At 36.0% G+C, this 15,655-nt stretch overlaps 1 protein-coding gene and 1 further gene across 2 annotated transcripts in view; both read left to right on the plus strand.

Annotated features, from left to right (window-relative positions):
• The window catches only part of LOC117167118 (patched domain-containing protein 3), a 318,852-nt gene that overhangs the window by 279,983 nt on the left and 23,214 nt on the right, over positions 1-15,655 (plus strand). For both annotated transcript variants that reach the window (XM_033351778.1, XM_033351779.1), the window contains exon 8: positions 7,709-8,022. In XM_033351778.1, coding sequence (XP_033207669.1) covers positions 7,709-8,022 — 314 coding nt within the window. The remainder of the gene's footprint in view (positions 1-7,708; positions 8,023-15,655) is intronic.
• Positions 11,740-11,901, plus strand: LOC117168612.

Consider the following 15,655-nt stretch of genomic DNA (forward strand, 5'->3'; position numbering starts at 1 on the left):
AAACAAATGATTAATTGGTTATAGCATCTCACGGGTCAAGGTAGACTTACTGCAATCAGGAAATTGCTTTCGGTACTCTGTTACCACTTGCGGTAAATATTGTTTCTGACTTTTGTGGCTATAGTAAGAAGAGAATTAAAGTCAGATATCAATGTTATATCTTGTTCTGCTATCTCGTTGGCTACGTTTAATTTTCTGACTGCACTCGCACCTTGCCGATATTCGACATTGGTTTTCCAAACATTCGCGTCTTTGCTGAGAAAGGACGTGTTAATTTGAAAGCCCGTGAAAAAATAACAAGCATAACATGCAAAAGTTGCAGAAACAAGTTATCAGATAATGCTGCATTTCTGACAGCTCACCGAAGGCTCTATTTGCAGCATATTTTTATTTCACAAAAATATATTCACAAAAATGAGGTTATTTAGCATATAGTTTTCTCTAATGTTTATTGATTAAAGTGAAACTCTTCTATAGCACCAATCTTGGGGCTGACGGAGGGTGGGAATTAACTCATTTTAGCTCGCTACTCTTTTGCTTGACACGCCTTAGTACTCGTCTGAGTGACAACTGCAGACCTCGCGCACCCCGTGCAGCTCCTGTTACACCTACCTGCGGCGCGGCACCAATTCTCGGAAGCGCTATAGAAGGGAGGGCTATTAATTGTTTCACTTTATTTTTTAATAAATAAGAAGGCAAAGCAAAGTTAAAAATTTGAGAAAAAACCACAACTTTCTAGAACTTATCTAAGAAAGGATTGTTATAAACAATATGAAATTGTTTGAAAAACTTTTTTTTAACATTAATTAATTATTACTTCACTAAGTGAAAAAATGACAGAAAATTAAAAATTTCCGCAAAAATCGCAACTATCAGGCATTGCTATAGATGAAGATATTTATAAAAAACAATAATTTGTTTAAACAATTGTTTTTGCCTCACAAAGAAACCACAACATTTTACCTTTAAATAAAGAGAATATTATTGAAACTAATAATACATTGTTTAAACAATTATTTTTATTGACTTGAATTAATTATTACTTCACTGGAATTGAAAGTTGGATAAAAAGCCAGAAATTTAATTAATTTTCTTGACTCTAATTAATTATTAACCTTATTTTAATTGGAAGTTCGACTAAAAGTCAAATTTGTTTTTAAAAAACGGTAATACTGTAGGATTATTCTGAAAGAATATTGTTAAAAACAACACTAAATTGTTTTCAACGATTACAAGTGGACAGCAAGTGGAAAATTTGTGAAAAAACCGAAACTTTCAAACTCTATTCTATCAAAAACTAGCTAAAAACAATAATAAATTGCTTGACAAATGTATCTGACTATCTGATTATCAGTCTGAAATAGTATTTATGTACCAAAAACAATTTTCATTAAAAAAGCAGCAAACAAATTATAATTCGCGCGAAAATCTCGCAAAACCCATTTTTTCACTTATGGTGTTTCTTTGGGACCCTATAAAACTGACTTACGAAGGTGATATTAGAAAATTGAAATTATATTTGTAGCCTATGACTAAATGTGTGTTTCAACTCGATTCAGATAATAGTACGGATTCTGAATAAAATTTACAAAAACGTTTTTTTTTATGATGGGTAATATGCGTTAAACTTCATGGGGTTTGCGGCACCTCTAAATATCTAAATAGCGTGCAAGAAAGTAAGTAAAAACATCATCTGATTGGTTTTATTGATATTGAAACATTTAATGTAATGGAATGGAAGCTTTTAATGTGCCCCCTAAGGATTTACATTTTTTTGCACCTTCTTCATTATTCCTTTACACACCCCCCACACACTTACTTGGTGGTGGAAAGGGGACCTACAGTTTAAGGTGGGTTCCGAACCACCAAGAGCAACAGCTTTAAGTACTTAGAGAAAACGTTTTTCTCTAGAGGTACCGGTCCCTCGACTCTCCGGAGATGAACAACTCCCTTGCTAGGCTAGTGTTCACCACATGGACCGCCGAGGCTCTTACAGAGTTTTTAGGCCGGAATCGAACCCGCAACCTGACGGAGTGGGTCCAAAGCCTACGCTTTAGCCCTTACGACTGTCGTGCCACTTCTTACATTTAATGTAATGCTAAACGTATCAAAAAATTGTATAAATTAACTATCAGTAACGTGCGTTACTTTCCATTACCGTTTCCAAAAAATTGTAACGCGTTTTGGTTACCGTTACTTTTTTTTTTTAAATAACGCATTAACGTGCAGAAACTTTGGAAGTTTCTGTCACCACAGGCGCACCATAAAGCCGCCGTGAACAGGGATAATGCTGAAATCGTAGCAGCCTATACTCTGTTCGCCGAGAGCGTAGGCTCTACATACGCGCATGAGGGTTGTCGTTTCTCAGTGGAGGAGTGTCCTTACCTTTTTTTTACACGTAGTTTCTTATTTTCTCTTGTCATTGGTACCTTGCTTCAACTTTAATATTTATTACTTTCTTTGGGTTTCTTTCTCAAATAGTTTGAATGATTTTTACGCGATGTTAGCCATAAAATAAAAGGACCTCATTGCGGGTAGGTCTCGCGTTACAGGGGTCTACAGTAGCCGCTTAAGTTTTTCACTCATTTGCTCTATTTTAAAACAAAAATTAAAAAATAAATAATTCTTGAATCACAGATATTGAATTTAATATATTCAGAATGTGCGAATTATTCCGATTCTAACGATATGTAGTTTGTTCATTAGGTTTAAAAATTGGAGAACAATTAATATCCAATTGAATATTCAGCTCAAGTTTCTTTAATTAAACTTCTTCAAATTTTCAACTTTCCTAGGACAGCAATACTGTCATCGGATTCGGAAAAATTCGTAGATGATAATTATGCTATTTTCAAGTCGCTAATTGCAAAATTTATAATGTTTGAATTTTCTTACTTCGACCTGCCTGTCGACAAAAGACCCCTACTGGAGTAAGATCACCAAAACTGAGTTTGGTAAACAAACAGAAACGTAATAGAAAACATAAAGCCCACTGCCGCCAATGTTGTAAATCAATGTAGAAAAGAATTTCGCATGACGTTGGAGGGCTTTACTATAGATTGGCTGAAACATCTCAAGAAATCAAAATTTCACGCTTTTAAACGTCTCCTAAGAAGTTCTTCTTTATTTTTAGACAATTTCAAATCCGTATAAAGTGCAAGTGCTTCGTCATCCGTAAATATCATTGAATTTGTAGCTTTTGATGTTCCGGCTTCAGCTTTTTTCCTTTTAAATCTGATCTTCTTTGATTCAAAACGCCTTTTTAACAATGCGAATTGCAGTTTTATTATCTGAGGTACTCATTTTTTTTCCGGCCTGTTTCGAATCAAGGATGAAGGGCAAGCGGTGGGGGGAGGGTTCCCAAAACGAGGGAGGGTAGAAGTGGAAGCGTAAAGTGCGCGAAATTCAAAAGTCTTGTATTTCTCATCTTAATTTATTCATATGTATGAGTCAGTTGTCCAAAATAAGAACCGTCAAATTTTCTGGATATACGACTTTCGGACAGCAGTCTTCGTTGCATCTCGATGCCTGATATCGTTCTCCAAAACTTCGGGAAACGAACTACATTCGTGATCGAATTCTCGGCGCCGGCCGATTGTAACATTACTTCCAAGGAGAAGGTAAAGGAGGCGATGTATCAAGATCTTGAAAAGAAGCTGCAACCACAGTTCACAACATATTTGGTTAAAGTAATTGTCCTATAGATCGGTGTTCTTAGAGGTGCGAAACTATCATTGGTTCGTAACCTGAAAGCTATATCCGCGTGCCCAAAATATTCCAATGCACTTATGAGATGGATGCAGACAGCTGTCATCCTTTGTCCGCTTCTTGTCCTAAACACACGCGTCGGTTTCGGCAGGCCAATCATCGTATTTTCATCGCGCGCTGTGATCACTCATCTCGATGAGCTTTCGAGTTTATGCTATTTTTCCGACCTCAAATAGGACCGGTCTGGGATGTGACTGGCAACCGGCCGTGTGCCGAAAATTCCGGCTGGCCGGTTAAATTCTGGCCAGGTGGCAATCCTATTCGGAACATTCTTCAAAGCTTTTTATTTATCGATATGAGGGAAATGCTGCTTCTGAATCTTTAAACATAGTATGCAACCAGACTGAATTTTTCTGGAAAAACTTATCCTTATTACAAGTACAAGCTTTGCGCTTTTTATTAAAAGTCAATAAAACAACTGGGTCAGTTTTTTACGAACAATTTCTGGTAAAATTGCAGAAAAACCATATTAAACCTCTAAACAATTCAGCAGATCGGAGAAAACAATCGAGGGCCTTACTAAGCCTGTAACGTGCACAGTGTTAGTCTGTAGGAATATGCAAATAAAACGAATACCAAGAACAAGTGAAGATCGCAGGAAATAAATGAGAATCACAGGAAACAAATGAGGATCGCAGAAAACAATCGAGAGCATAACTAAGAAATAAGCATGTATCGCAGACAATTTTAAGCAGGGGGATTATGCAAGTAATAGGAATGTGAAGAACAAGTGTTGATCGCAGCTTAGCTAAGCATGTGGCGTAGATATTTTATATTGAGTTATTACAGGAAAGCACTTTCCATAACATATTTCTAGTCGTGCATATGTTGATTCAAATGATTTAAATAATAAACAATTGTTGTATAATGGAGATTTGCCACAATATTGAGTGAAAGGCCAACGAATATCACTTGGTTTTACAAAAAAAATCAAAATCTTTGTAGTAAAAACTGGCCAAGTTATGTTTTTGTTTCTTAGAATTGTTTAAAGAATTGAAAGTATCCAATTCTCGTATATTTCTGAAACTCGTACTGAAAACATACACTCGTGAATAAAGTCCATCTTCAACCCCTTGGTGCATAATATACTAATAATTTAACTTCAGTATTTTACAGGTTTGGAATGGTTGGTACTGTTCTTGTTTAAAGTAATAAGGACAGCAACAAATTTGAAGAAGAAATAAATAAGAACTTCATATAATATTTTGACAGGTTAAAATATAATAAGTTAACTATAAACGAAGAAAAGACAGTATATATGACTTTTTCATCAGTTAATATAATATAGTTATTCAGGAAACTGAGGAGTACAAATATTTGAAAGCTATAATTATTAATAAATTAACTTGGAAACGGCATATTGAACACCTTATGAAAAAATAACACACTGCCCTGGTGTTTTTAAAAGATGTAAAACGTTATTAAATAAAGAAAATAAGAAAATGATTTACCATGCTTTTATAGAATTTCATATCAGGTATGTGATCATAAACTGGGGTTCTGCCTCAGAACATATGCTAGATAAAATACAAAGATTTAAAAACAAATTACTTAAAAAATTGTACAATTTTCCAAAAGAGATGCCGAATATGGCATCATATACAACAAAAGAGCTTCCAAAATATGTACTCTCAGGGACATTGAAAGAGCGAAAATGATAAATAATCTTTTAATAACGGATTATAAATTTAAAATAGGAAACAATGAACATAATTATTCCACCAGATTTTCTGGCGAATTATGGAATAAATATCATAGAACTACAACAGCGCAACTGCAGTATTACCGTTTTTAATAATCTACCGAAAGAGATTAGAGAAAGTCATACGATTTGCGAATTGGAACCAATAAAAAAAAGATTATCATGTTAAATAACGGAAGTAACTGATAGAATTATAAAACGTGTTTGTCTGTCGAGAAGAAAATTTTGTGATACATTAAGTTAGCTGAGTCAAGGACAATATCTTTCGTTGAACGGATAAGGGAAGACTATTGAATTATAAAGATACGATAAAAAATGAGTTATATGGTATAGAAATTTTACTGGATGAACCAGTTATCAGGTATTGCCTGTTTACGGTTCAGAAAATAAATGAAAAAAAAAACATTTTATTTTGCAATTCATGGACAGAATAATGTAAATGGCGAAGTTTGCCATTTTACTTGCATCATTTAATCTATGAGTGCATCTTTCATAATATTTAGTGAATATTACAATATAAAATAGCCGCATTTACGATTTTCCTTGCGTAAGTTACAATTTTATATATTAAAATTCATTAAATTCCAGGAAAAACGTATGCTCAGAGTTCAAATCAGCCGTGATTTGGAAGAACATTGTTAAATCCAAAATGAACTCAGCTTAGAATATCGACAAAAAGACATTTCCTACACTTTTTTTGTTTTTCTTGACAAATTTGTATACGATATTTTAATTTCTGCAAAAAAGTGTTAAGAAATGTTAAATAATAATTTAAAATGCAGTTAACGGTCCGTAGCGGACTGAGTGAACGGAAAGCATACTCTATAGAGTATCCACAGACCTAATGGGAATTGTAACGTAGAGTGCGAATTTCACCAATTTAAAAGTTGATCTTGCTGTTTTTTTGAGTTTTTGTTGCATAATACGGAAGGGATGCTATGTGGATACTATGAGGATCCTCTGTATAGCGTATCTTTTCCGTTCACTCGGTCCGCTAGGGGTGTTAATTGGGATGTTGAAATTCGAAAAATCGCCATAACTGGCAGTTACGGCCCTCTTCTAATCGCGGACCTCAGAAATTAGTGCCGTTTACGGCAGAAGAATATGAAAAAATGGAATTATCATAAATAACTGAAAATATAGTCAGGAATGTTATAACTGAATATATTAAGTTACAGCAAAATTCGAAATTAATAACTAAAAATGAAAAGATTTTGAACATAGTTAGATTATGATTAAACATATTTTAAAAAAGACATAAAATATTATCAAATACATTTGTTTCATTTTAAGTCGGAAATAAATGACTAAGTTCAACATATTTAACGTACAAATGTAATAAGATCAACTTTCAAATTAGTGAAATTCGGATTCTACGTTAAAATTCCCATTAGGAGATCACGGACTAATCGTAATGGTTTTTTTTGCAACGGTAAAAAGTTGGAAAAAAATTAGATCTATTTAACTATAATGTTACGAAACGTTGAGGCCATTGAGAATAACCAAATTTATTTTTAAATTTATTTTTGTGACGTTGAATAGTTCCTGCGAGTACAGTGACGGCAGGTGGTGGTCACTCAATGCTTTTAGATGTGTCGCAACAGTGTCGACGTTGGAGACATCTAGCGTATACTCATATCTCTAAGATAAGATAATACATGACCGTTCAGATAATCTCGATAATACCCAGATACTTTTCAGATAATGGACTTTAAAAACTAAATGAATTGCATAAAAAAATATAAAAGCAAGTAGAAATACATAGATAATTATCAGAATAATTATTTATGCGTTTCTAGTTGTTTTTGGAATGTTTTATATATAAAAATGTGTTTTTATGAAGAAAGAAGATTGTAAAATTATTTTTCGAAGTATGTTACCGGTGAAAACAACAACAACGAACAGTTACTCCGAACGGGATCAAAGTATTTTCAGACACTCTAGCCATTGTGAGTGAGCACCGCCTGAGTGATGGACTTTTTAGGATCCGCCAGGCCGGAAACAGTACTCTTATCAGAACTGTCCAACAATTAAACTTTCCATTCATTTCTTGTTGAAGGAAATACTGAAACCGTATTGTGTCCATAAACTGACTTATGGAATTAGAATGATAATCCTTATGGTAAAACTATATTTTTAAAGAGTAAGATATACAAATATAATAAATAATATAAAAAATGGTGTACTTTCAATATATAAAATTCTAATTCTAGCAAATTTGGTTTTCATTAATTGCAGGCCACCGATCCTGGTTTTACCGAATCTTATGTTCTGGAGGAGTGGATCCTGATGATCCTCACAATGCAATTGATAATCCTGAACACGGTTGTATGAGCTGGTTTAGGGATTATTTGGGCGTTGCTTTAAATTTGAAATCAGTGAAAGCGTTAGTTCTCATCATATTTGTCCTATATTTAGCTGGAGCATGTTACGGATTGACTAAAATTAACGAAGGTTTAGATAGACGCAAGCTCTCAAAGGAGGATTCGTATTCTGTAACATTTTACGATCTACAGGATTTATACTTTCGAGAGTTTCCCTACAGAGTGCAGGTAAATACTAAATAATCTTTTAACATTATTCAATCTTTTATTTGCACTAAATTCTAAGGCCATTTAAATAAATACTAAATTTATAGTTACAACTACATTCGCATCTCCCTACGTAAATGTCAGTTGTTTTTCCTACTGCAACGAATTGATCAATTTTTTTATTTATATTAAACGCCTTAGAATTTAGTGTGCTCTGAAAATAACAATAAATATTGCAATAAACTAAAACTAATTTGTGTAATAATAATAACAAAATAAGAATATTAATGTAGAGTCAGTACTTTTAGAAAATATATTATATGTGTTTTACATGCAAGGTTTTGCTGGTTCGGATTTCACTTTCACATATAGATTACATAAAAAACTAGGAGTTCACTAAAGTTGTGGCTTAAATAAAAGTTATTATCATTTAGAGCTTGAGCTCCAATAAATACCTGTAGAGAGCCAAATTGTTCGTTTACACACAGAAAAAAGAACCTTATATTATACTGAAAACCAAATTAAATCTACTGATCTTCCAAGTACATATATGGACAACAGGATAGTTCAGTAAACGTTACAATTATAGGCAACTAAATATGACTATCACTGATGGTTATAGTACCAATTCTCAAGTGGTGCTGATCTGGGTATCAGTACATTTTACACGGAGAAAAATGGATGTTAAAACGTAACATCCAGGTTTTCAGGGTTAACATATTTTATGTTTGACTATATGTATATGACTATATATTTGACTATATATATGTTACTATGGAACATCCAAAATGTTTAAGACTGTTTGAACGGTGCGCACAAAAATGGCGAAATCCATGATACACTTAAAACTTACCAGCGGTCAATGATAATTCGATTTTGAGCCTATAAAAATGCTCTCCGAATATTTCCCTATCGCTGAAAGGGGTTCTATGATTGTGGGATATGCGGCTTCTATCTAATATTTTGAAATAAATCGGGTAAAAGTTAAAAAATGAGAGTAAAGTATTTAAGAAAAATATACAAATGGAGACCAAAGCGACTGACAGTTGTTTGGCGCTGATCGATCAACGTTACTTGATCGTACTACAAGCATATGTACTGTCGGTAAAGCTGCTGCTCTTGGCGGGAATTTTAAATTAGAATAAAAGTGCGATTTTTGTTCTTTATATTGTAATTGTTTCTTGTCATGTCTTACTTGGCTTCGGAATAGAAAAACTGTGAAAAATGATAGAAGGATGCCGCCGTGAACTCGCTGATAAAAATTGATATTAATTTTTCAAGTTAAAAATGTATTATTTATTGATTTATTTACATATATTGTTGTGTTGCAGCGTGCAAAACAAAAATGGATATGGCGAAAATAACTAAAAAATTAGAAAATTAGCAAATAACCAAATTACCGGCGCTTACTATTTACAAATTATTTTCTACGCCCCGATTCGCAAAGATTCATCATTCTTAGATATCGAGACAGTGCACTCGGAGAGATTCAATGCAAGAAATTAATTGTTGTATTATTGCTACTATTATTTAATTAATAAAATAAAATAATTAAATTAATTAAATTAAATGATTCAATTAATTTAATCAAAAAATTCAATTAAATAATTATTCTACACAGAAGACGTCGAATTTAGTAAACATTTTCGCAGGAAAAATTTTCAAAACATTAGCAAGTAGCTAAATTACCGGCGCTTACTTTTTACAAACTATTTTCTACGCCCTGATTCGCAAAGGTTCATCATTGTTAGATATCGAGACAATGAACTCGGAGAAATTCAATGCAAGAAATTAATTGTTGTGTTATTAGTGCTATTATTTAATTAATTAAATTAAATATTTCAATTAATTACATTAAATAATTCAATTAATTAATTGAAATAATTGAATTAATTACATTAAATTATTCTATTAATTTAATTTAATCATTCAATTACATTAATTAAATAATAGTAGTAATAATACAAGAATTAATTTTTTGTATTGAATTCCTACGAGTGCACTGTCTCGATATCTAAGAATGATGAATCTTTGCGAATCAGGGCGTAGAAAATAGTTTGTAAAAAGTAAACGCCTGCAATGTAGTTATTTGATAATGGTTTTGCAAATTTACCTGCGAAAATAGTTACTACATTCGACGTCTGCTGTGTGCAATAATTTATATTATATATCTCGATATTGAAACGACCAAAGTTTTTAAATTTCTGCAAAAATCTGCAGATATTATTTTCAATAAGAAATTTATGCGATTTATATTAGTGTACTGTAAACCGAGAATAGGCTGTATAATACTTACCTTTTCATACGATTCTACATGATGCGTTATTTCCATTTTTGTTTTGCACGTTATAACACAACAATATATGTAAATAAATCAATAAATGATACATTTTTAACTTGAAAAATTATTATCAATTATTATCAGCGAGTCACGGCGGCATCCTTCTATAACTTTTCACAGTTTTCCTATTCCGAAGACAACTAAGACATGTCAAGAAACAATTAAAATATAAAGAACACAAATCGCATTTTTATTCTAATTTAAAATTCCCGCCCGGAACAGTAGCTTTATCGACAGTACACATGCTGATAGTACGATCAAGTGACGTTGATCTATCAGCTCTAAACAACTATCAGTCAATTGTTAAGTTTTGACTGTATCATGGATTTCGCCATTTTTGTGCACACCGTTCCAACAGCCTGAACTGAAATATCTGAGGTATTACATGTATGGTTATGTCAAATAACGGCTGTAAATATTTGAGGATGTTACTTATTTCTAGTGATTTAAGGAATTAATTGATAACTTATTTGTTCACTTAAAATTAAACTTTAATGTTCGCGCATGCACGAAAAACCTATAAAGTGAGTAAAATGTTGATCAGATGATACATGCAGTCAAGTTGAGGTTATGTGTGATATTCTAAATTCAAAATAAAAACGGGGTTAGTAAGCGAAAAACGAATGATATGTAATGTGCACCAAAAAATCTATCTATTTTAGGTTATTTGAACTCAAATTTGATTTTAAATTTATAAGTATTTTGTCAAATGTGTTTATGTAAATATAATAATATAACCTGCAATTTAAGATCATACTTCCCTCGTGTATACAGACAGAAGTCGTGGACCAATTTTAATTAAGGATAGCTATAATTTTGATTCTTTTGAAATTTTCAAAAAATGTAATATTATGCCATTGTAATATTAAAAATATAGAACCGACAAATATAGTTGTGAGATTCTAATGCTCAATGCGCATGCGCTCGGGCGATTTTAATATCTGAATGTGTTTCAGTTTAGCATAAAAAATTTTTTAACTCTAACATCTCAAAAAGATAGTAGATGTTTGGCATAAATATCTGCATGTTAGGTGGCACGATCTTACCCTTTCAACATCTACATTTAAACATCCATTTTTCTCGGTGTACCGATCCGGTTGCAATTCTGTACAGTTCCTCGATGCTGCAAATATGAATTATCATGTCACTTTAACTAATAATATAAAGAGATCTAACTTATGTTAACGGTATAGAATATAGTTTAGACACTACCATAAATTGTGCAAAATTATTGCGCCAGGTATATATAAATATATTCTATACCGTTAACATAAGTTAGATCTCTTTATATTATTAGTTAAAGTGACATGATTATTCATATTTGCAGCATCGAGGAACTGTACAGAATTGCAACCGGATCGGTACACGGAGAAAAATGGATATACATATATATATATATATATACCTGGCGCAGAGGCTACCGTGATCAACAAGGCGGTTCCTCCAGGGCGAGGCTCTTCCATTGCACTACGGTTGAGCTGACCCTTGCGAATATCCCTAATGTGGATATCTCGGGCGTATAATTTTTGTTAGTCGGGACTGCATACGCGCTTTCCGGATCTTCGGTTCGGTTTTGATTCCTCTAGAATCAAACCGAAGGGCCTATGACAAAGCCACCGAACGCGTCTTCGGGTTGCGGATAGAGGGTCCCTGTACCAAGGGTTTCTGCTGAATATGGTTACAAAAATAAATAGGCAGTCGCGGACAATGGTCCAGGGGTGGTCCCGAAGGCAATAACCCCCAAGCAGAGGTGTAAAAACCGTGCCGAAAGCTGAATGGCACCTGGGTGAGGTGTCTAGAACGGTGACTCTGGTATACCGGGCGACCTCTCAGAGTACGCAGCCTTATCCTTGCATGCGGGGCTCTACAAGGATGGACGAACCCCTTTCCCTAGCTTCTCGTGGGAACAACCATGACAGCACCACCATAGTTGTAATAAGTGCGGTTCAAAACAACAGAACGCGCAGGGCTCCCGACAATGGGTCGGCTAACGATGTAGACCAATCTAGAGCTGGGGGAGCCAATGAAAATGGATTCAATACGATGGATCGGCGGGATCTCGCGAACTTTGGGTGGACGGAGCAACTGAATCACGACTTGCTAGAGTGCTACGATGTGATTGTGGCCCGTGAACGGGGTTACATGGCACGGCTGCATGCTCTGTGGTGCGAGAAACACCCGGAGCTATCGCACTTTTCGCAGCAGCGTCTGCGAAACCATGCTGAACTACTCCGTAAAAGGGGCTATGTAAGCGGAACGCCTACTCTACCACAGCTAGAACAAGCCGGCAACAAAGAAAGAGAGGCGACACTAAGACCAACCGCGGGCAGGCATCCAATAGATGAAGAGCGATGCTTTATGACCCGAAGAAACATCAACACCAAGGTTTCTCTCAAGCCTAAAGATCTGGCTGAAATGAATGACGAGCTTCGTGGACCTTTTTTCCGGTGAATCCGACCTCTGGGCTATCAATTATTGTGTGTATAATGCAGCGAGAGCTTTGGCCGATGCGTACCGTGAAACAAAACCAACGGCTGATCATAAGGCCAAAAGAAGAATGCATCAACTTGCCATAAAGATAGGCTGGGCAAGACAATACGCGACCCGCATTCAGTGTGTGATTGACTACATCACATCTGGCAGGAATTTTACCGCCAAGGTTCGAAAGATCGCGCGCGAACTCCGGACCCGTTATCACACACTTAACAAGTCAAAGCTGCTGACCATCAGGCAGCATATTGTTGAGAGAATACGTATACTATCTGACGCTAAGAGAAGTCTAGAGCGGAGAGATTTTGGAGAGAAGTCTACGAAGTTCAGCATAGACTGGACGAAGACTCAGAAGATATAAATAGCTTCAAGCAGTTATGTGTTGCCCTCATAACACCTGATAAAGAATGCCCACCCATCACTACCGAGGAGGTGAAAAAAGTATTAAGAGGGATGAAGAACTATTCCGCACCGGGACCAGATTGTATCAAAACCTTCTGGTGGAAGAAGTTTTCTTCAACCCATCAGCATTTGGCCCGTATTTTCACCTCATATTTGAAGTCGGAATAGCCGACTCCAGAGTGGCAGAGCATAATCTAACGTGCAGCTCTGCACAAGTGTGCAGTTCTGAATGGAAAGTGTGCAGATCCGAATTTGAGTTGGGGAGATACTTTTGAAATTATTTTCAATTAATCAAGTTCGAATAAACTAAAAATAACTTCAACAATTAATAAGGAAAAAACAGTTTTAGAGGTATTACCTTATATGAATACAACTTACGCGAAAAGATGCAAGATACGAGTATGAGAGTAGAGAAAGATGTTTTCTTTTCAAAAGTGATTTCTCGAGCGAATGATTTCCTTTTTTTTTTCTTTTTTTTAGTTTTCGTGTAAAGGCTGGGCCGTGCAGTTCTGAAATTTGCTTAGATTATGCTCTGCAGAGTGGTTGGTGGAAGGGCGCACAATACTCCTGCCGAAAATAGGCAACTTAGCTGACCCGAAGAACTACAGGAAATTGAACCTGTGTGGCAAGAAATGTATGAACAACGAGGCTCAAAGAAAGGCGTAGCCGGATGTCGGGAGAACCTGCTCATCGATAGAAGTGTCTGAAAAGATGCAGCATTCCACCAGCGTGACCTATCGATGGCCTGGATTGATTATCGGAAAGTTGTCGATTCAACATCCCATAGACTTATCATCTGTCTTTTGGAAATCTTAAAGGTTCATCCGCAAATAGTTGGGTGCATAGAGAGATTGATGCCGCTTTGGAAAACCAGATTTCCTATCTCATCTGGCAAAAATCATGTGACAACTAACAAGGTCACGTTTCAGAGAGGTGTCTTTCAGGGCGACACCATGCGCCCACTCCTCTTTTGCCTTACATTATTCCCACCATCTCTAGCACTGCGCCATTCCGAAGGGTACTTGTGCGGCAAACCTGCAGATCGAAAGTACAAGGTCACTCATGTATTTTACATGGACGATCTTAAGATCTATGCTAAAAACAGAGAGCAACTGCATCCAGTTCTGGGGATTGTCGAACGATATACTAAGGAAATTGGAATGGAATTTAGGTTAGACAAATGCGCCAAGGTTTATGTGAAGCGAGGAAAACTTAATGGCATCCCTGAAGATCCTGAACTCGTTGATAGAAGCGCCACACGACACCTTTGCGCTGGAGAGACTTATACATACCTGGGCGTGCCACAGAGCCGCATTCAGGATGTGACATCTATATAGGATACTCTCCGTAGCAGATACAAACGTCTCATCCGACACATTTGGTATTCCGAACTGTCGGCGAGGAACAAAGTATCTGCAACGAACATGCTTGCCGTCCCGGTAATACTCTATTCATTTGGAGTAGTTCCATGGACGAAGCACGAGCTCAGATCTCTTGATATCGGGACAAGAAAGGTTATGCACATGAACAAAAGCATGCATCTTAAGTCTTCCGTTCCGCGACTGTACATCTCACGCCGTCAAGGGGGTCGCGGAATTTGAGTCTTGAATGCCTTCACAACAGGATTATTCTTGGCACAGTACATAGAGTTGCAAATGGAAGAGACCCTCTTCTTAAAATTGTCAGGAACCACGAAGAAGTGGGCAAAGAAGCATTTCTATACAAAGCAGCGGAGGAGGCTGCTGAAACAGTCGGATTTGACTTCAGCATTAGGGGTCAGCAAAATGCATCGAATCTTATCTATCTCGAGTACTCGCTCCTGAAAACCCGGATTAAGAAAGCACAAGAGAAAAACTTTCGTGAACAGCTCCTCGATAAGAGGATGCACGGCATCTTCCACATAAATATGAAGGATCAGTCAATGTCTTGTGCGCTAACGTTTGCTTTCCTTAAATCGCCCGGTTCGAAGTCTGGTACAGAGGGTTTCATTTTTGCATGCCAAGACGGTGTCGTTTCCACCTTAACATACCGTCGCCACATTTTGAGCCAAGACATTCTCGATGATAGCTGCAGGGCGTGCCATGCACACCCCGAGCATTTAGCTCACATACTATCTAATTTTCCAACTCACGCGGGAAAAACCTGTATTCAAAGGCACAATGCGGCACTAACAAAAACATCATAGCCAAGGAGAATGAAAAGAAAGAGAGGTATCGAGACCTTGTAAGGGAGTTGCAACGATTGTACGCGGAATATTCTGTTACACTGATCGTCCTTATCATCGGCGCTCTTGGAGGTGCCAAGCTTTCACTTGCGGTCAAGGCGGTTGTCCTTGGGTCGCTTCGTGTTCTTAGGGTGCACGAGGCTTTTGCTGGATCGTCGTATTGATTCCTTTACAGACTGTAACCACCTATCTCACGG

Source organism: Belonocnema kinseyi, chromosome 2 (assembly GCF_010883055.1).
Source record: "Belonocnema kinseyi isolate 2016_QV_RU_SX_M_011 chromosome 2, B_treatae_v1, whole genome shotgun sequence".
NCBI classification, from domain to species: Eukaryota; Metazoa; Arthropoda; class Insecta; order Hymenoptera; family Cynipidae; genus Belonocnema; species Belonocnema kinseyi.